This window comes from Coloeus monedula, assembly GCF_965178545.1.
Source record: "Coloeus monedula genome assembly, chromosome: 3".
In the NCBI taxonomy this organism is placed as follows: Eukaryota; Metazoa; Chordata; class Aves; order Passeriformes; family Corvidae; genus Coloeus; species Coloeus monedula.
This window is the reverse complement of record NC_138783.1, coordinates 106,447,688-106,468,930: the sequence shown is the minus strand read 5'-3', so window position 1 is coordinate 106,468,930 and position 21,243 is coordinate 106,447,688. Positions and strand designations below refer to the sequence as shown.

The 21,243-nt window shown below is 38.9% G+C and overlaps 1 protein-coding gene across 1 annotated transcript; it reads right to left on the bottom strand.

The window, feature by feature from the left end:
• Positions 1–7,084: 7,084 nt before the first annotated feature.
• EIF2S3 (eukaryotic translation initiation factor 2 subunit gamma) lies at positions 7,085–20,974 on the bottom strand. The gene is made up of 12 exons (XM_082279316.1): positions 20,862–20,974; positions 18,533–18,596; positions 17,939–18,066; positions 17,701–17,822; positions 16,214–16,308; positions 14,831–14,989; positions 13,508–13,642; positions 12,511–12,605; positions 11,459–11,603; positions 10,870–11,039; positions 9,742–9,914; positions 7,085–7,532 (listed from the first exon to the last, which is right to left on the bottom strand). The coding sequence occupies exons 1-12, from the start codon at positions 20,928–20,930 to the stop codon at positions 7,469–7,471; spliced, it is 1,419 nt and encodes a 472-aa protein (XP_082135442.1). The 5' UTR covers positions 20,931–20,974; the 3' UTR covers positions 7,085–7,468.
• Between the last annotated feature and the right edge of the window lie 269 nt (positions 20,975–21,243).

Sequence of the window (21,243 nt, the reverse complement as noted above, 5' to 3'; positions counted from 1 at the left end):
GACATTACCGGGATCTGTGTAACACTGAAAAATAAGGTATTGGAGGAATATCTGTGAAACAAGTATGGGATAACAGTGGGATATTGGATAGCAAAGGAGTGGGAAATACACAAACTGAACAGTGAAACATGATCTGACAATCTTATTTGTTGCTTGGGGTCTGAAAAATGTATTTGAATTTAAACTTTCTAATGGTTCCTACTTATAAAAAAAGAGTATTTAAAAAATGTGTTCAGGTATACCAGGCTGACAACCAACTGACATGCTGTTTATTCCAGTATTATCATGTATCTTAGAGAACCAAGTCCAATGTAAAGAATCCCATGGTCGTTGGGACCCAGAAGAGGAATGCAAGGCTCTTGTGTTTGGTCTGTCTGTGCTGTGCTACACAGAATAGTTGTAGAGAAAGAGCAGAGGAGGGTCCAGATATTCACTCTTTGTCTTTTCTCTTTCTGTTATACAAAGTCAATAGGTTGGAACTGACCTTATAGGTTTAAATCAGTGAAAATGTTGTAAGGCCAATATGAAATCTCTACAGCTGCATATATCTAGGCTAACCTCTCTACTTTAAAATACCAGCATTGTGCAGTGTAGTGTCACTTACTTTGAAGCTGTCTGACATTTTGCATTGTGCAGGTTTTCAGTTGCTTGTAAAACTTTGCCAGCTTTCACAAGTCTGAAATTTTCCCTAAGGGGTGTTGGCCTCAAACTGAATTTTTTTGGAAGATTCCAGACACAGTTTTTTCAGCTGCCTCAGATCAAAATGCAGATTATTTGCCCTTGTAGAGAAAAGAAAAAGAAGAAGAAAGAGAAAAATAAGAAAAGGAAAGAAAAAGAGGAAAAGAAAAAAGGAAAGAAAAAGAAAAAGAAAGAGAAAAAGAAAAGGAAGAGAAGAGGAAAGGAAAAGAAGGGGGGAAAAAGGAAGAAAAGAAAAAAGGAAAAAAGTAAGACAAGGGTTGATTTATTTTTTGTAAATCGAAAAACTAAACTTAAAGAAAGTTGAAAACAGATCTTATATTTAAACAGCAGGGTGCTCCTTGTGTTGAGCAGGAGTCCCTTGCATCCTGTGGAGAACTGAGAAGTTATTTGTCTGCATTGAAATCTCTGAAATGTCTAGGTTTACAAATATTCAGCAGACTTCTTAGTACTTAGTTGTTAAAGGAAGGCTTTCACAGGCAATTTTATTTCTAGTGCTTCCTGATTAAGTGCTGTGCAAGCTTAAAGGAATTTTTAATTAGGTAGGACAGTTAATTATTTATTCTACAATTTCTAATAACATCTCTTAGTTTGAACTCTCATTGGTTGCAGCGGTGGGGGGGGTGAGACACGGCCGTAAAAAAGATCCATGATTTACTCTATAATTCTGTAAGATCAGATTTAATTTGCCTAATTTGCTCCTGAACCGAAGATAGGCCTAGAATTGTTGGTGAGTACGTGTAACAAAGGTGAAAGGACTGGTAAATGTTCAACCTGATACATTGTTGGAAGTCGGCACTGATGGATCTTGAAAAAGAAAGGACAGAGAAGATTCAAAGTGTTAAGAGTTCCTTTTCTCTTGGCTGATAGAGCTGCAGATGGCCCTGAGGGTTTTCTGCTCTGACTATATAAGCGCTGTGTTTTGAAATAGGACTGTGCCAGCCCCTCCCTGTTTCTCTAGTAAATCGTTTAACAAGAGAGCAGGAAGTTACAAACCAAACCATTACATTGAGGGACCAACCTTCTTTTTGGGGAGACTTTAATGGGACAACACTGATTTTTAGTGTTTGTCAGTTCAAACCTGTGTTATTTGGGCTCTTTCCAGCAAAACTCTTCTGTTGCTACTTTAACTGTACTCCCCTTAAATGGATGGGAGCTGGTGATCTGCTTCTACCTGGAGCAGCTTTCACCAGTCCATAAAGCTGCCAGGTTGCTCTGGAATGTACCAAGAGTCCACTTTCCTGTGATGTTATGTGTCAAAACAGACACCTTCCCCGAAGGCTCAAAATGCTTTCAAAGAAAAATGTCAGGTTTTAACTGCAAAAATAAATTCCCAGCATGAACACAGATTGGTAGAACAGCAACAGTGTGAAGTAGCAAGGAATTTAAAGAAGGAATTAAGCTTTCAAAAAAATGAAAGTAATTTAAGACCTCCGTTTCCAAAACAAAGCACAAGCTCACCTTCAAGTGCATAATGGTCCCAGCAGTGTTAACAGGAAAATTTGTGTGCCTGAAGCACACAAGTACATGGTTTACAGGCTGTACCAGTGTTTGCTGGGCTGAGGTGTTCAATGTGTGCTAACAGACAACAAGGCAAGAGGCAAGGAGCCAAAACCATATGGAGAATATGTGAATGCTTGTGATTGCTGTGGAAGGACTAATTACATCCCCATATCTCTTTCTGGTGTGAAGTATGGCTCCATGTTAGATTTTGAAAGGATTAAGTTGTATACAATTACTGCCAAAGCAATAAATGAGAGACAATTTAAAGAAATAAAAATACTTGTTGCTAAACTTTGATATCAACAGCATTTTGGCTGTAGCCAAGAAAAAGCACAAAAAGTTATTCTATTTTTGCATGCCCAGTGCTAATCACCAAGGTTAAAAAAAGCTGCTTTAGTGCAAACTTGCAAAAGCTGAGACTTTGTTGTGTGGTAGTTAGGATGATGTTGCAAACAAAGTATTTTGAGATACATAATAGATTACCTAATGAAATAGATGATTAAGCAAAACCAGGAAGAGAAATGAGTTCACAGAACCTTAAGGCGCGTTTGCAGGAGAAAACACTTTTCAGGTCTTCATTGAACACCAAATAAACCAAAATAACTAAACATAGAAAAGTGTAATTTTTGGTAGGGAAAGGGGCTTTCTAAATAACATAATGAATCTAGTCTAGTATGTTGGATTTCTTTACAAATGCCCACACAGAGGCAAAAAAGGAGAGCTGGTGCCCTGATTCATTTGAATCCTTAGGATTGTGTAACATGAGACTTAATTGAGTCTTGATTTTTTTTTCCCCAACTGTACTGAGTATACTAGGCTTTAGAAATAAACTGTTTGAACTGGACAGTTGGTGTTTTATAAATACACAGCCTGCAATTTCTTAATGAAGCCTTCCTCAACACAAGTAAATAAGTATATAACATTACTGCAACTAAAATATTTCAACAGTTTTTGTATGTGTTTGAGCACAGTGTTCTAGTTCCTTGTTTTATAAAAGACATTGAAGGATCTGTATTTATTTAAATATTTGAGGTAATTCCTTGAACAAGATGTCTCTTGGTAACAAAATTCTCTTGCTTACTTGTTCTCTCTTCATTGCATATATAGTGCCCATGTTAGGAGACTTGTTTGTTTGGCTTTGAATCCTTTCGGGGTAAGAAAGGAGAACTTATTTACATACTTGTATCACTTACATACAGTTTTCAACTGTTACAGCTGTTCTGTTATTCACCATATACCAAAGTCTCTGTAAAAATGCTTATTCTACCTGGGTTTAGTCTGGAAAGGTATAAAACGAACACTTTTACTACACCACTGCGATGGACTGGAGAGGTATGGAACATTTGATGAACACGTACAGATTGTAGCTTTACAGAAACAAAAGCAGCTACACAAAGCCAGAGCACATTAGTAATTTTAGCACTATGGTAAGTGAACATAGTAAACATCAGCCGTTAAGCCAACTCTGCCAAAAGAATTGTGGTAATGGAAGAACTGATGAGTGAGGAGTGGTGTCCACAGGCTCTGGTGATGTCAGTAAAAGGCAAGAGGTGTTGTGGATGTACATGGGCCGTGCCACGGCCAGGTGGGGGCGAGGGCTGGGAACCAGCAGTCGGTGCTCTGGGGCGGTGGTGTGGTTAAGGGAGGGCAGGTGTTTGAAACTTTATAAATGTTTAGCCCCAGCCTGGCAGCAAGAAGTGACCCAGAACGGCAGGAGCGGTGGAGCTGGGACTTTACACTGGCAGAAGCACTGATGGGAAACGGGGCCGGGGCAGAAGTTTAAACCTTTCCTGCAGGCAGTGTGGAGGCTCATCCACATGATGCCGCGTGGAACAACAGTAGGAACCCCTTCTGCAGCAGTGAGCTAGAAGGAAGCACTTTTGAAAGTGCTACAAAACAAGTGCAATAAAAACGTAATTTTAAAATGTTTTTGGATTTCATATATACTAGGACCAAATCAGCAAAGGTGTTAACCGAAAGTTTGTTCTTCACCCTTTCAGAACAAAATCTGGTATTTGGCTGGAAATGGCATTTCCCAAATCACGCTGAAATCTCAGAAATAACTACTGACACCACACTTCAACTTTGTACCACTGCACAAAATACCTACATCTTTGTGTTAAAGCAGCACAATGCATTCATCATGCTGCCTTCCTAAATACTGAAGTAATGCATGGTAGAGCCAAAGTGGTTAAAGGACCATTATCTTTCTGCCTTTGTAAGCATGATTACAAATCAACTTTTCCTAAATCCTCTTCTTTTAAAAGTGTACAGTGCAACAATTTTTGTTGAGTCTAAGCCTACCCATCCTTTGAAAGACTGTATCTTTCTTGGTATTTTATAGCTGTCTCTTCAAAGAATGAACCTCAATAAGCATCATGCAAAAGTATAAGCTCTTTGTTTTATCTCTTTTCTTTATCACAGAATTACTCTTTTTTAGTTTCTGCTCAGCCATTTACTGATCATTTTCTGCTGAGGTACTGTTATTTATATGCAACACTGTTAAGTAATGTGTGTATGTACTAATGCCTTAGAGAAAACTTCAGTATTAAGATGATTACTCTTCCCACATTTTCATGAAACCAGGGCCTTGAAAGCCAATGTTGATAAAAACAAAGAATAAAAGCAGACTCAGTAGTAGCTGTTAACTTGTGCTGGTCTGGTAGGTGCCACAAGCACCTTAGATGCCACAAGCCTTCTGTGAAATATTTATCGAGGCGTTACTCATTGCTCCCAATAGCAAGGAGGTCTCACTACACTGGCACTCCCCTCAAATCAGGTTCCGACGGATTACGGAAGAGATGCAGTGAGTGATGTGTCAGTGCTGGTGCCACCCTCTGTGCCCGGCTCTCCAGCTACTGCTCCAGAAGTGGTACGTGTGACACCTGGCTACCATACCCTGGCTACCCAACCCCTTTGAAATGCAAATGCACACCTCTGTTCAGGTAGCTGACTATGACCTACAAAGGGTAAAAAAGTAAAAAAAATCATCACTGAAGCATATTGTCGGTAAAGTGAGAGAGCTCACAATGCATCTATCCCTACAGTGATCCTGGCCAAGAAAATCAAAATAATTTTCAACTTCCTTAGCTGTACATATTGCTTTCTTTTGTCCTTCACCATCTCAGCATCACAGTTCAGTGACTGAGGAGGGGGTGGTACAGACACATCAGCACGCAATGTATTTGCACTTTACACGGTTCACACTTGGCTTTCCAATGCTGCAGACACGTGTTCCACATGTTTAGCAGTCTCAAAATCCCACTACTCATCACTCATGGCAGCAGTGAAAGTTTTCCATTAGAGGAAATTTAACATTTCACAAAAACATTTAACAAAAAAAGAACTCAGTATGTAATGTGCCTCCCAGGCCCTCTTCCTGGTGTGACAGGATATACAGCACAGTGTAGAAAGAGGCGAGTCTTGTGAGAGTCTCACTCTGCCTGCAAGAGCCACTGGGAAAGCAGGTTGATGCACAACTTTGGCAAGATTATGGCACTGATGTTCTTTCAACTGCCAGATCAAGAGAATAATCTCCAGAATATCTGAATGCCTAAAAATGTCTATGGGTGCTTAACCAGTCTCTCAGAAATGTTTCAGCATATATTTCATTAGGACCATGGGTGCAGTGCACTGATAAAGGACTCAGCCCTAAATTTCACCCTGGCGCTGGTGGCATCCAAGCACTCTGCTGTAGCTTACGCTCTCTTTTGTGCTCACCCTCACACTCCCAGACTAGGTGAGGCTTAAGTTTCTCCAAGTTCCTAGAATTCACAGTTACAGAAAAGAGCTGCCAAAGCATGGAAGATGCAGTCCTTGAAACAGACACATTGATTGATCAAGTACATGGAGAGTCAGAGAGAACTACAGCTGACTCTTGCTTTTAAAATGGAAAAGCACGATACAAAAATTAATGTATTTACACTCAACACCATGTGAGGTAGTACTTTACAAATGGAAAAACTGAGTACAGGAGTGTAGGCATAATAAGGGAACACGGAATACAGTACAATATGAGGAACAAAATGCAAGCTGTTTCATCAAAGTCCAGTTTGATGAAATCAAAATCATATTTACCTTTAGAAAGCCCTTGAAGACACTAAAACCAAAAACAAGCTTTGAAAACACACACAGTACTTTGCACCAAAATATGTTAAGTAGCACAACTTGCTAAATAGTATAGTATATAAAATAGCTAGAACTATGTATATTAGTACAGTTGAAGAAGTGGGAGTGAAATCTAAATGGATTAAAGTAGTAGCACCCTACAGTAAGTTTATTACATTATGTTTTTTCCTGAGGCATGTGATTCAGAGTACCTAAGCAAAACTGGTTTTACATCTTTCTTCCTCATCCTATTCACAATTCTACCACCGTTACTCTGCCCCCACCCCAAATCATTCCTTTTTACAGCCTTTTCCAGATATTTTATATTTGCTTAATGTAATTTTGAAGTAGTTTACTCCTACTGTATAAAGAACTCCCAGGTCACCCACACAGAGTTCCATGATGACAAAGTTATATTTCAAACTAATCACATTCTTTTCATAAACCCATACTAAAATAGGCCAAAACCAGTACTGCCAGTTCAGATCCAGTTTACTTGTAGTTTTTCTTTGGGGGTTTAAGGAAACACGTAGTAATATCAGAAATGACAAATTTAAGTCAGTTAACATTGCCATCCTAATTACAAAGTGTAATACTTTAGAATCCTAAGATCAGAACCATAGAAAGAAAGGAATCAAGTTTTTTGTTGTAAACTGCTGTCTAGACAAAACAAACTGATGTGCAGAAAACGTACTAGTCTTCCAAGAAGAGTGTGGTTGCTTGCTTTTAATTCTTGTACAACAATCACTGCAGTCTTTTGTTACTCAGAAAAACTGTATGAATTAATGAAAATAAGCAATATTTTATTTCAATACCAGATTTATGGTTTGTGTGTTACACTGGGGCTGGTTTTATTTACTGATATTAAACAGATATGTCTGAAACACAAAGTAACATAAATTAGACATGCCATGAGACATGTACAATTAATTTCTCCTAAAATGTGGATAATTCAACCCACTTCTATGCCAATTCTTTTACACTTTTAATGGTGACAGTGACTAGTATTTTAGTAAGAGGGTAAAATTCAATAAAACATACGAGGACAGCCATACAACTCAAAGATACTGTTTGCACAGCTTCCAACTCCACTGTGAAAATACACCCCCTCCAAAATAGAAATAGGCACTTCATCTTTAAAAATGAAGCCCTCTTATGTTCTTCAGTCATCATCAACAGTTGGCTTGATTGTCACTCCTCTTCTGATCTGACCCCAACCAATTAAACTGCAAAAAGAAAAGGTTTATATTACTTTTAATAGTAGTCAGAAATATCCTGTGTAAGTGAACATCCTTCTGTCCTTTGTATGCCTTCAGTTCTTACATTTTGAATTTTCTACACTTATCTCCCACCCAAAACATCCTACAGGAACTAAACCTGCTTAGTGGAAACACAGAATAGAAAAGGGAGAAGGACAGAGGACATTTGTAACCAGCTAAGGGTGTACTGAACAGTAAGCTGAAAATCTGAAAGTATTGTAACTTATGTTGTACTGGTGCATGGTAGATCTATTCACAGCTGGATCTCTTTTGCCTGTGTCTGAAGTGTTGCATTACTTTAAAGCAGAAATGAAAGGAGTTCAGTAGGAGTACAAACAGCTGTAACTCTCAACGAACAGGTAGCCTGTGATGGTAACTCAACTCTTGGGTAAGTGCTGCTATTTATATTCAGAAAAATGAAGGCCTTTTTTACAGGCCACTATTGCCTCAGAAAAATATGCTTGTAAAAAGAAATTCAGAATACATCAATTTCCACAGTCAGCAGGCATTTCATATTATTAATAAGACTGTGTTCAAAACCTTTCCAATTTCTGGTGAGGAACCACACATGCATCTCAATTTACCTTGCTAAGCAGTAGAGCCTGTCTTGGGACACCAAAAAAGGACCTGAAGGTTATTAGATCAGCACTTCCCACTTTTTAGTACCATGCCCATAGGGCATAATTTGACCATCTTTGAATTCACTGATCCTTGGAATCACTGGTGTACCCCATTTGCTGTTTAGCCTCTCTCTATGCATCTGTATATTTCCTTTTTATTTTATACCTCTTTTTAGTCTTGCTTTATGAACTTCTGTATTTTCAAGACTCCTTTGTCTCACACTGCAAGTTCCTTTTCACAATACAAACTGTATATTATCTTTACTCCAATTAGATTTTATTATGCTGCTTTTCCCAGTTTGCCTTCTTTCCCTTTTCTCAACTTCCAGTTTCCTTACATTGTCTTTATCTTTTTAATACAGCGTGGGAATCAATTTTTCAATAATTATCTTTACAGCAGGCTGCCCCTATTTTCCCACCTCATAATCCAGAGACAGGTGGTCTTTTTGGGCAATATTTGGTCAACTTTTTTTAACTGGGAAGGAATCTACAGAGGCAACAAAAGACACATTACAATTTGCACAGGCTATCAGTTTACAGCCTAAAAAAAAAAACCCAAAACATAATTTCTATATACTTTCTCCTCTTCCTTATGTTTTACCTGACTTAATTTGAGTCCTGCCTTTTTTTTCCCTCCTGTTCAAGACATGTTATCTTTTGTCTTGCCTTTTTTTTTTTTTGGAGAATAATCTCTTCCCTAATTTGTCATCTTGCTCTGAGACAGCAAGCACTAAATTCCTGTCTACATTTTCTTGTCATCTGAAAAAGAAACATGCATCCATGGATATTTAAAGCTTAGTTCCTTTCCATACAGTACAGACTTCTTGTAAAAATGGCTGTGCTCTCTCATACTACAACAGCTGTGCAGAGCCAACAAATCTAAATACTCTTTATGTTCTTATCAATCCAGTCTTATGAAACACGCGACAGGTACAGTGTATGTAATCACCTAAAGAGACTCTGGCACTACAATAAAAGGAACCACCAACCAATTCCATTCATCATTTTCAGCCTCCAGATGCTTCTGTGCAGTCAGACATTTTGTATTTTTAATTTGATTGGGTTAATCCAGTTGATACTTTATTCTTTCCTCTGTGCCTGTAGTACATAAAACACTCGAACATCCCTCCTGTGTTCCCCTGCTGTTACTTCCAGGTTGCACTGGAGATCACATGCAGCTCCACGGGTAGAACACAATTGAGGTGTGCATAAAGACAGGTTTTGGCTTAGTATTTTCAGAATTTCCCAACCCCTCTGCCAAGATTTCCTACTGAGCCCAATTTACAGCTTGGCAGTTTGGGCAACAAACCATGAACCTCAGGTGTTTCCTTGTCTGTTAATTAATAGGTACCCTCCCAACCATAGTGTTTGTTTACAAAAGAGGGTAGCAATGAAATTAAGCATTCCACAAAACTATGGTGCCAATGAGATAAGGGAATCCAGAGGAATTTTTAAGACAGACATATACCTACCTATTCTAGTACAAAATCAGATCCATGTATTTCTTTGTTAACAATGTAGCAACCAGGTACTCTACCAACTTTTCATCAACTTACCGCCAGTGTTTCTCAACTCTTCGACTCAGAGCAATTTTTTCTCCCACTTCTGTGCATACAGGGTTAGTTAGCACAATCTTCCCTAAATCAGCCTTTACAGCACTGACTCTCCCTCCAGTAGATAAGGATCCTATGTTTACCATTAGAACTTCATTCTTCGATAATTTTTGCACCTGAAGACAGACATACAAAACTCTGAAACATAAGCTTCAATACTACAACAAAAATAGCACAGACAGTACCAAGTATCTTCTTGCCACAAGAAAAGGTATAGCTGAGAAATACTGTAAATACAGACACACAAACTATGGGCAGCAGTGTCAGTAGATAAAGTTTTATATGCAAAAGGACAAATACATAAAGATATTGTACATGTAGTTTTGACATTCTTGGTATGATGTACTTGGGATTTCTCTACATTTTCTATATACTGATGATTTCACGTAACGTGTTAAAAACAAAAAGTCAGAGATATTGTTACAAACTGTGATGTTATACAGATTATTTACAAGAATATTCTTGTATTCTCATTTCCCTTATACCTACATACAAAAAAAAAATCAAAAATAGTTCATTTCACAGGATCAGAGAGCGTTGAAGCACTTTATTTACTGTTGCATGAAGCAGCTTGTAGATTTAAATACTAACAGGGGAAATCTTTTAGTTGATTTGTGTAAAACAGATTGTGTTACACAAACTGTTTACTGTTAATATCTGCGCTGTGCATCAAGTTCACTCTCTTTTCAACTACAGTATTTCAAAAATACTTTAAGAAGTTCTGCAGTGAAAAAAATCTACAAAAAGCATGTCAGTAGGAAGCAGATCAGTACCACTGTAAAACTAATTATTGCACAAATGAATAGGATGATAACAAAAGAACACAACTACCATCATGTTTAGAAAAATACCTAACTTGACACAAATCCTGTATGCTACTTTAAACTACTCTGATATGAATTTCTACTGCTCTAAAAAGCATTCTTCTGCAGTATTAAACAAGGAGATAAGTTTTGTGACAAGCTTATATCAATAGGGAGACAAAATTTCTACATATGATCAAAGAAACATTCATTACTGCAACTTAGCACAGGAAGCAAAATCAGGAAAAACAAAAGAAGGGGCACAGACCTTTGCGGCTTTCTTGTCTCCTTCAGTGCGCACACCTAAGAGTCGTCTCAGCAAGAAGTAGGAAATTTCTAGCTCTGTAAATATTTCTGGCAGTGCCCCAACTGCACCAAGAACTTGGCCCACCATGCGGTCAGCTCGGCACAAAGTGGGATCAATCTTAGTGCCAACACCTACAACACAACAAGGGAAGTCACAAGGGATAACTGGAAGGTAGCTGTCATTTTCATGTGCTAAAATATTTGAAGATGATCTAAAAAACCAGAGAATGTACTGGGAATTCCCTATTACCTGGACAGCACTTTGAAACTGTCAGCAAGACTGTGAGCTGTCTAAACAGATGAAGAAATATTCTACTGTTAAAGCTGGTACAACGAACAGTGCAAGATGATCTGCACTGGCCAGTGACATTCAGGAAAATTATTTATGCCTTAAATATCCATTTTTCACACCAACCCTGTCTCTCTCTACATATATGAATTACCTAAAATTTCTCACTGTATTGTTGTTAATTACATTGAAATTTGTTGCTGAATGAAGACAACTGTTTTCAATAAGCATGAAGAAATAAATCTTTTCATAAGATTCTTACCTATAAGGCCTCCTGGAGCAGCATATTGTAGATCGTTGTGTTCAGCAAAGAGTGACACAATTTTGGAAAAGATTGGCTTGCACATGAGTTTTCCTTCACTGTCCTTGGACACAATACCAGGGCGCACCTCAATTTCCTGGCCCACCTAATTACAAAAGTAAAAAAGTGATTAACTGGTTATTTCACTGGAACACGAAGCTGACTAGTCACAGGTAAGACTTATATATCCCAAGATCTACTTCTTACACAAGTCTTTGGTTCTGGGCTACTGCAGAACTTGTAAGATTTCTGTTGCACCATTTGCTGCAAATTGAACAATACTTGCGGCAAATGTAACAACTGATTTTTCTTTTCAATACAGTTTTACAACTGCTTTAGCAAACGATCTTTATCAGCAATAATTCCAACATCTAATTTCAATTTATTTTTTAAACACAACATTTCATTTAGAAATATTTCAGCACTGAGAAAAATTGACTTAATTCAATCAGTGTAACCGATCGACATCAATACACTGCAAACCAAAGAAAGTACAAGCCGTACAAATGTTCTGAGACATAGTTTGCTCTCCAGCCTAGCAGAACAACTTTTAAAGTTTCCATCTACTGCTGGCAAGCAAGAACAATAAAAAAATGAAAATACATAGAATACTTAAATGGGGAAGTAGGACCTGTGAGAACCCACAGACACTTCCAAGGTGCTTTTAAAATTCTTTTGCTCTCCTCTTCCCCACAATAATTCAGCAAGTCCAAGTGGTAGGACAGGAAAAAAAATAGTTCCTTCCATTTTTTTAAGGCACTAAATCTGTTATCATTATTAGCAAAAGTTAAGACTACAATAATATATTTAAAAAATTAAAATCAGTGCTTCTTGTTCTGGTATTTTGAAACTGTCAACTAAAAATGAAGTACAGACAGAAAGGGTAAGTGCCATCTGACTGTATTCAAGTTTTAAAAAAAATCAATTATATAATAGATATATTTTGTAGAAAGCATGGAAAAACTCTACTCATTGTCATTACAAATTTCCAGTTAAGAAAGAGAAAGGGTTACCTTTAAAACACCCTTTAGAATACTGCCACCAGCTACACCTCCCTTAAGGTCATCAACTTCACAGCCAGGCTTGTTGACATCAAAAGATCTAATTACTGAAGAGACCATAACCAGGTTTATATTTAATATCAGATTTTTAAACAGTGTCTTTTGTTAGCAACTTTGACTGCTTTTCTGGCCTTATGAAAAGTATACACATATTTATAAATATTACAAAAACAGAACAATCAATATTTTATTCCCAATTTTTAGGCAGACTGTTGATTTTATTCTCAAAACCATTTAAACTGCTCATATATATAAATGTTTCTTATGATTTTTTCTGCAGAGCAGAAAGTAACTTAAAGATCTGTATCTGAAAAAGAAAGCAATGATCAACCATTTTATAAAACTCCTTCAATATTCACAATGTTAATCGTGAATACTAGAACTTTGTTTTAATGTATTCACAGTTAAATACTGTAACCTTGATGTAACATGGTCAATTTTTATGCATTTATGCAGTGTAGGACTCTCTTGGATTATTTGAAAAAAGGGCAAACAAATTAATTCATTGTAGGAACTGCATTTCACAATATGCTGGACAAGAACTGAGACTTTGACAATTATAAGCAGGAAACAGGAGACTAACACAAAAGATCTAACCAAGCTACCCAAAATATTTCCATGGAAATAATATAATTATCAAATTCATCAGTTGGTCAATATTTTGTTAAATCAAAACTATATTCATAGCAACTAAGGGGATTTTTTTAAGACACAGACAAATTTCTCACTTTTATTGCATTTTAGTGCTGTCATATGCACAGAATATACACAAAACCAACAGCAATTAGCAGTGAACAAACAATACAGCTCTCAGAAAACATGTAAGTTTTAAAATAAGAGTGTTCTAAATACTCCTTTTAAACCCACCTCTGTTTAGGGCACTCAGCATGTGCTAGGCACGTTCTAAAAATGTTTGGCCACAAACACCCAGGCCTGAGCACTTACATACCAATAAGCCTTGGTTCAGATGTGAAGTCTCGCAAAGGGACCGGGATTTTCTTCACTATGTATTCACAAACCACCTCAATGTTGTATTTCAACTGTGCTGAGATTGGAATTATTGGAGCTCCTTCTGCAACTGTACCTAAAACAAAATCAAGTTCAACAGTAAGCCTTTATAAAAGTACAATATGACTAAATGTTCTGTCCTTGTTAAAAACACTAATGAATTTCATGGCACATTCTGTATTTCCCAAAGCAGTTTCAGAGCATTTATCCTTCCCTTCAACACCTTAGCTCAAATCAGCCACACCTACTTCTCAAGGCATTCTGAAAATGTGCAAGATAATCTTCCACTCCAAGGGAGAATTCACTTCCTACACTGTGATCAAAAGTATTTTTAAGATTTCCTAAGAGAGATCAATATTCCAGTTACATCAGTATCAATTTTACAGTCAGATTTCTTTATGACAAACTAAATTTCCTGTTAATTTAATGATTTCTGTTTTTCAAATTTTGCAATACAAATACATATTTTAGAAAAATCCTAATTTTACAGAAGAATGCATTTACTAATCTAGGTTTGTTAGACATCATTAGTTTTAATTTCATCTATGTTTCTTGTGATTGCTTCAGTTCTCAAACTCCAAATTTACACATCAAGCCACTCTGACAGAGTTGTTATGAACAGCTTCTGCAAGGCAACAATTATGAATTACAAAAAGAAGGAAAAAAAAAAAAGACTCATTGGCTACTTCTGATGGTGACAATCTAGCTCTGCAGCTTGTCACACACCCCACCTACTGCAGATAAACAAGGATAACAGTGGAAGCTCCTGGGAAAGCTAAAACTCAAAGCACTATAAAGGTGAGCAGAACGTTACAGAGTAGGATAACACTGCCCAAACGGGATTTACACACAGATGAAAGAGCAATCTTTTGTCATTAGATAAAAAAAAAAAAAAGTATTTATACCTACAAGATGCCCCTAATGTGTACAGCTTCCTTCTCTCCTGCACTCCAGTAAAATCACAGTGAAATCTCTACCAAAGAAGCAATCCAGGAAGAAATCACAAATCCACTGAAAGCTACTAAGTAAGAGCCATTGTTACTAGTTTTACATCCAGAGCTCTGACCCAGAGCCATAACATTATTGCATGCAGTCTGCAACAGGCAAGAAACACAACTCCCGGGGTCTAAATTTCACATTAACAGACCGTATCTGCCAGCATTGTCTAAGAAAAGCTTTTCTATGAACATATAGAAAATCACTATGTCCATGTCTCAACACTGAATTTCCACCACTAACTGGACTTCTGCTCTTGAAAACTTACCTTGTACAAATGCAAGAATCTGTTCATACTGTTCTTTAGCCTGGCTCTCCTTCACCAAGTCAATCTTATTCTGTAGAATCAAAATGTGCTTCAGTTTCATGATTTCTATAGCAGCTAGATGTTCTGAGGTCTGAGGTTGAGGGCATGACTCATTACCAGCTGAAAGAAGAGAAGTAACTGGAATATAGAAACTATGAAGATGGACAAAACTCCTACAGTTAAGACATCTACTTCCATCCACAATCATTATGTAAAAAAAAAAAAAAGAAAAGACACTTGTCTCTCAGTAACCTACACGTGAAGCAACCAAGTCAATAAGCACCTATTCTCCCTCACAATTGCTGGCTGTAGCCTCCACACAATGCAGGACAGATGAGAGGCTACCAGAGAGGTTCCCCCTTCAACCTGCTCCCACCTAAAATATCCAAAGATACCAAGACCTAACTTGATCTACTCCATCCTTTAGCTCTTCAGATATTTCAGTGCTGACAGTAGCATAATAGACAAATCACCTTTCAAGAAATATCGCAACATTTTCTTATCAGTAAAGTCATAAAAATACCAAGATCCCCAAACTCTGTTGTACTATAATTCTATCAAGTATGTGAATAGGGCTGCTATCAGTATAGTTTAGATTTCAGCCATCTAAGAAACCAGCTTTGACTGATGGGCCATTATGGTGGTTAATCTTGCTTGAAGTTTGGTCTGTCACACTTTCTAGAGATAAACAGGCAGAAGAAATGACAGCTCATCATTTATCTCAGACTTTAAATTACAGTATCTGAAGCCGTTTTTTTTCTTTTGCTGACATATCCTATCAAGGTAAGATAATTGCTGTGTATCACTACAGAACACTATAACGTTCTATACATATATAAAAATCAGTTTTACTCACTTCCTGTTGCTGGCAAACCAGAACAAAATTTGTCTGGATTAAATTAAATCTCCTGTATTTAAATTTTGTCCATATTTATCTGGGTTTACTGTTAGTACTGTTGTTTGTGAACTCTACTGTATGGCAAAGACTACATGCATATTTAAAGGAAACTGAGCCTTCAGAGAAACTCCAAATGTACTTGTAGCTAATCTGTTTCCATAAAGTGATAAAAATTTTACAGTACTATAGTACTACAAGGTTTCATGTTACCTATCTTCTGTCAATGAGGCCAGCTACCAGACTAGTGAGTATGGATACCTGTGTTTAAAACAAGCCACCTTGTTAGAGTACACTGCCACTTTAGCATGACTTTATTTTCTTTAGCACATCTCAAAAGCATTCACTTGTTTAAATTGCTCACCACCGCCCAGGAGATTTTAAAGCCCACATAAAGTTGCTTCATGACACTACAAAATGGAGCTCTGTTTTTGGGAAGCAATTGTTACCTATCAGCAGTAAAGCTGCATCCATTACTGCTGCACCGTTCAACATAGTAGCCATCAAAATATCGTGCCCAGGACAATCCACAAAAGAGACATGCCTGTTGTAGGAGAATGTGAAAGAGAAATCCAAAAGCCCATTATCAACAATTCCTCTGACTGATTAATGTCAGTGATTAGGCAGAGTAAGTTAAAAGTATCCTTAAAATAGAGAAACATTTTGAGACAGATGCTGAAAAGCAGTATCTTAAAAATATTTTCAAAAAAGTTCTAAAAGAACACAAATGCTACTGAACAGCTACTGAATACTTTTTCTGAGTTTTAAGTTTTAATACCACATATCCACATTAAGTTCCTCTTTAATATTTCACCAATTTACTTGTAAATTAGATTAGAGTTAAATGCACTGGAATAAAAACCCAAAATCAAACCAACCTACCACCACTAACCCAAACCCAACACACCAAATGGGATTTCTCTTATCTCTTTTAAAAAGGTATCTCCCATTCTCCAATTTTAGGAAATTATCCATCTTTAATTAAATGGTTATAACTGCACTTCAAAGATTTGTCTACAGAGATGATGTTACATTTCCAACCTTATGATTTTATTGTTTAGACCAATATTCTATTCACTATATTCTTTCCTGAACCTATCCAGTGAAGAATCCTCGTTTCTAGTGGCAGGCCACCAAAAAGCAAGGGACTGATTGCTGCTTTGCTGATGATGTTAGAAATCTACTACAAGCAAGTAACAGTAGGATAAAGACTGCAAAGCTTTTAACCAGTTGTTTCACAATGGCTGCCTGCCTGTCACACTCCAACAGAAGTTAATCTTAGTACAAGTGCTCTGCTGGGAATCTGAGAAAAGGAAAGACACGTGGTTACAGCCCCATAAGTATTTCATCATAAGCACAAACTAAGAATCTTGTACAACAGTCTTCATGACTACTCTCATTTGAGCAATCATTGTGCAGACTCATGTAACAACTGCTGTGGTTACTAAGCTTCCATAAAGACTGTGCTACACTTCATCAGAAATCAAGTAAATAAAGAACACTTGGCCTCCAGTGAGAGACCTTATCTCACATTAAGCATCAGGCTTTCATATATTCATTTTAAAAGCTTTGAAAACTCTGCCTCTAGGAAGAAAAAGTTTAACAAAGGTCATCTTCTCAAAAGGAATTTTGAAGATGCGTTTGTAAGGTCCACATTAGTTCTCAATCTGTCTGGTTTAAAATGTACTTATATTAACAGCAGAAATATTTCACTTCAAAGTCCTGCAAGTAGCTGAGGACAGCAGACACAGCTGTGCTGTACCATGGAGTGCTTGTCACCACCAACCACCAAGGAATTCACGAGAGTTTAGACAACATCTTAGCTCAGGGGTGTCCCATCTAAGAATGTGTAGTCTGCCAGAACCCATTCAGCTCAATCCTGTTTTTGTAGAAAGGGAAGTAAACACAATTTATTCCAGTCATTTAAAGCAGTTACCTGACTAGTTTAAAGTTCCCTTTGGTGCCAGGAATATCTGTAGGGAACTCATCTGGGGTGCTACTTCCACAGGATCGGTAACACTCTGGTCGAGAGCAGCTTGGATCATCCAGCTTGTAAATCTGTGATTTTTTAAAATTGAAAAGTTTTAATTCCTCAAGGGTTAGTTACCTGTAAGCTTACATCCCCCCTGAAGTATATGAGCAACATAGGGGCTACATTTACACTAATGACTCACCTTTGCATTAGCATAACCCAGCTTGATTGTGATATTTCTTTCCAGTTCATTTTTAAATCTGACAGTATGAACTCCAGATATAGCTTTGACTACTGTCGACTTTCCATGCGCTACATGACCAATTGTACCTGTGTTTCAAAAGGAAATGTTTGTCAATACATCAGTGTTTAATTCCGTGCAATGTTCCACTATGATCAACACACAATTACCCCAAATTCTTCACAGCCATTAAGTCCAGAACCCCATCAGAAGGATATATGGAATTTGTAAACATTTTTACTTAAACAAACAAGATCCAAAATTGAGCTCCCAATGGACAGATCTTTACACTCTAATGAAACTCATCCCAATGATTAATTTCAAGGTAAAACAAACATTGCTTTAGCAACTATTCCCTATGCCATTCACCTGTGTTCCTGAAGAAAAAATGGTGCTTTTCCAGTCAATAGGGCTTGAAAAGTCCCTAAACCTACTATGTAACTGTTTCTGTACAAATTTCTTGAAAGTGTTACCACATAGGCACCATCTGCTACTGCACGAGCACCAAAAGGAGTCACCTTAACGCACCCCTCTTTTTTATAAGTTTGCTTTTACCTATATTAATTGTTGCTTGTCTGCTGATGACTTCTGGTGAAAGAGGCGTCAACTTGGTAACATCCTGTATAAGGGAGATTTTAGAATTTATTCACCTTGTATATAAATGTTTAGAAAGTTAAAAATTTAGAAACTTGAAAATTAACGAGTAGTTCTACTCAGCAAAATCAATTTAGATTATATCCATTCCAGTCTTTTAAACATGTGAAATATGACCAAAAGGGAACCAAGCCCTGCTTGTGAATCAGTACAGGCTACAATTCAAAACCCTGGCTGTAAATCGGCACTGACTGCAAGGTGTTAAAGACAGGAGGAAACAAAACAAAAAACCTCAAAAGAAGCTTCTAACAAAACACCCCAAGCCCTTACCTACCCCCAAACCTAAATTACACGTAACAGGCAAATTCATTTTCAACAGGCTACAGGATGGACTGCACTAATATTTTAAAAACAAAGCTTTGTCAATAAACAGTTGTTTAATTGGTGTAAGGTTCCATTACAGCCAATATATAATTACAACTAACACTTTTGAGTCAGTGGGTCCAGAGGTTTCCCTAGCACCATGGATTTTTATTCTTTTTAATGGCTACTTTTTTCCTCAGCTACTGTTATTGCTACTTCAGGTACCAGACAAAATTTCTGCTGTCCTAAATAGTCTGTTGTGTGAACTTATTGAAAGCCACTGGCAAAATAAAGAACTCACAAATACACCCTATACAGATAAAGAAACAACACTGAGAGAGTTGTTTAGGTTTTTTTAAAGCTGTTTGTCCACATAACGGACAAGTGTTGAAAGCCACTGAAATGTTCCCCTGTACAGCCAATTTCCATCCTGCATTGAATTCATATGGATGAGCCACTCAGCTCAAGCAAAGATTCATGATGCCAAAAGAGTCCTTGGTGCAGGACAAGATATAAATGTTTTGCTAGGATACAAATAACACACACATTAAATCACGCATTGTTTACACTGTTACATGAAGGTTCTGTGCACAGTGATCAAACAGATCTGTGCAAAAAACGTAAGCTCACTCATTCTGTTCTCAAGTACGACATGAATAAAATGTTCATGTTCAATACAAAACAAATTTTGAACATCCAAGACACACAATTAAATTTATATTTATTGTATATCGAACTTAAAATGACTTCCCAGCGATGGGAATGTGACCTGCAGATGGCACCATGTGGCCGGGCGACCAGAACTTCAGCGTGATGCAACTCCTGCCACCAGGAAAATTCTTCCTGATGCACACAATTATGCACGCATGAAGTTTTTTCTTCAAGACTGGTATAAGGCTATTGCTCAGCAAGAAGCTCCACTCAGCCATAAGCACTCAAGGGCCGACAGAATAGGCCTTAAAGGTAATTCCTGCTGACACTCCAGCTAGTCCTTTTCCGACTAGGAAACGCCACAACAATGAGAGGAAGTAAAGAAACCGTCTCTCATAGCTGACATGCTCGCCGTAACACAAAGGGAATTCCTGTGCTCAAGCTCGAGGAACATCGAACATGATTACTGTAAAGACAAATAAGCCGTTCCAGTTTGAACACCAGGGACACAGCAACAGGATTTTTGACTATACACAATATATATACACACTTGAATTTGAAATACACATTACATATACACTTATACTAGCACACAAGTGTAATAAGTGAGGCAGCCAGGCGAGACACTTAACAGGCAAGACTACCACAGCGGGAGACCACTGCAACTGGTTGCAGTGGTAGTTACAGTGGTAGGTAGAACTGGTATTTCTCGGTAGTTGTCAATAGTCAAGAAAATTTTGTTGGCAAACCAAGCAAGACAGGGCTGGTAGCCAGGCCCTCGAGCTTGCTGGAGAAATACAGCGCAAATTCATGGTTCTACTTTGGCAAAGGAAGAGTCTGTAATACCGCAGAACACGGCAAACCTTACACGGGGAAAACTGCACTCACCAGTGAGCCATAAAAGCTTCACTCGCACACGCGGGACACGGACCCACAAGCCCCGCACTCAAAGGCAGGAGAAGCGCCTCGCCCGGGCGTCCCACACCCACCAGGACCGGCAAGACCTGCTCCCTGCGCCGCTGCTCTGCCCCGCGTTCCCCTGCCTCAGCTCGGTCCCAGCGTCCTGAACTCGGCCCCCCGAAGCGCCGCCGCCTCCCGCGCCCCCTCAGCGCGCACCAGCCGTGGTGGGGCCCGGCAGAAGGCTCGGAGCCCCTCGTGCCGCACCCCCCCACTCACCCGCCCACAGCGGCCCGCCCGCTCCCTCCACTCCCTGGGCGCCTCCGCCGAGCCCCGGGAGCCCGATCCCACTCCTGGACGCCCCGCGGGCGGCGCTCACCAAGGTGCCGAGATCCTGCCGGCTGAGGTGCGGCTGCCCCAGAGTCACTCCCGCCTCGTCCCCCGCCATCTTGGCCCGAGAAGGAAGTGAGGAGTCCCACGCGGCCGCCTGACCGCCGGCTCCGCTCGGCACCGCCGCTGCCGGCCCGCAGCCTCTGGCACCCTCCGGCCCACAGCGCGGCACCGGCCGGCCCGGGGGCGGACACCGAGCTCAAGGAAAAACGGCGATTAGCGCGGGGAGGCCACCGTCGGCCCCGCAGCGGGGCGGCCGCGAGTCAGGCGCAGCGCGGGGCAGCCCTGTAAAGGACCCCCTGTAGCCCTCACGCCGGATGATGCAACCGGGGCCTGCGGCGGGGCCGCGCAGCGTGCGCGTGCACGGGGCG

Coding starts and splice junctions, on each gene's coding strand:
- EIF2S3 (XM_082279316.1), bottom strand. CDS start 20,930: ATGGCGGGGGACGAGGCGGGAGTGACTCTGGGGCAGCCGCACCTCAGC. Junction 18,067..18,532: donor ACAAGCAACAATTAATATAG/GTAAAAGCAAAC, acceptor TTTGAAACACAG/GTACAATTGGTCATGTAGCG. Junction 14,990..16,213: donor TGCAGCTTTACTGCTGATAG/GTAACAATTGCT, acceptor CTCTTCTTTCAG/CTGGTAATGAGTCATGCCCT.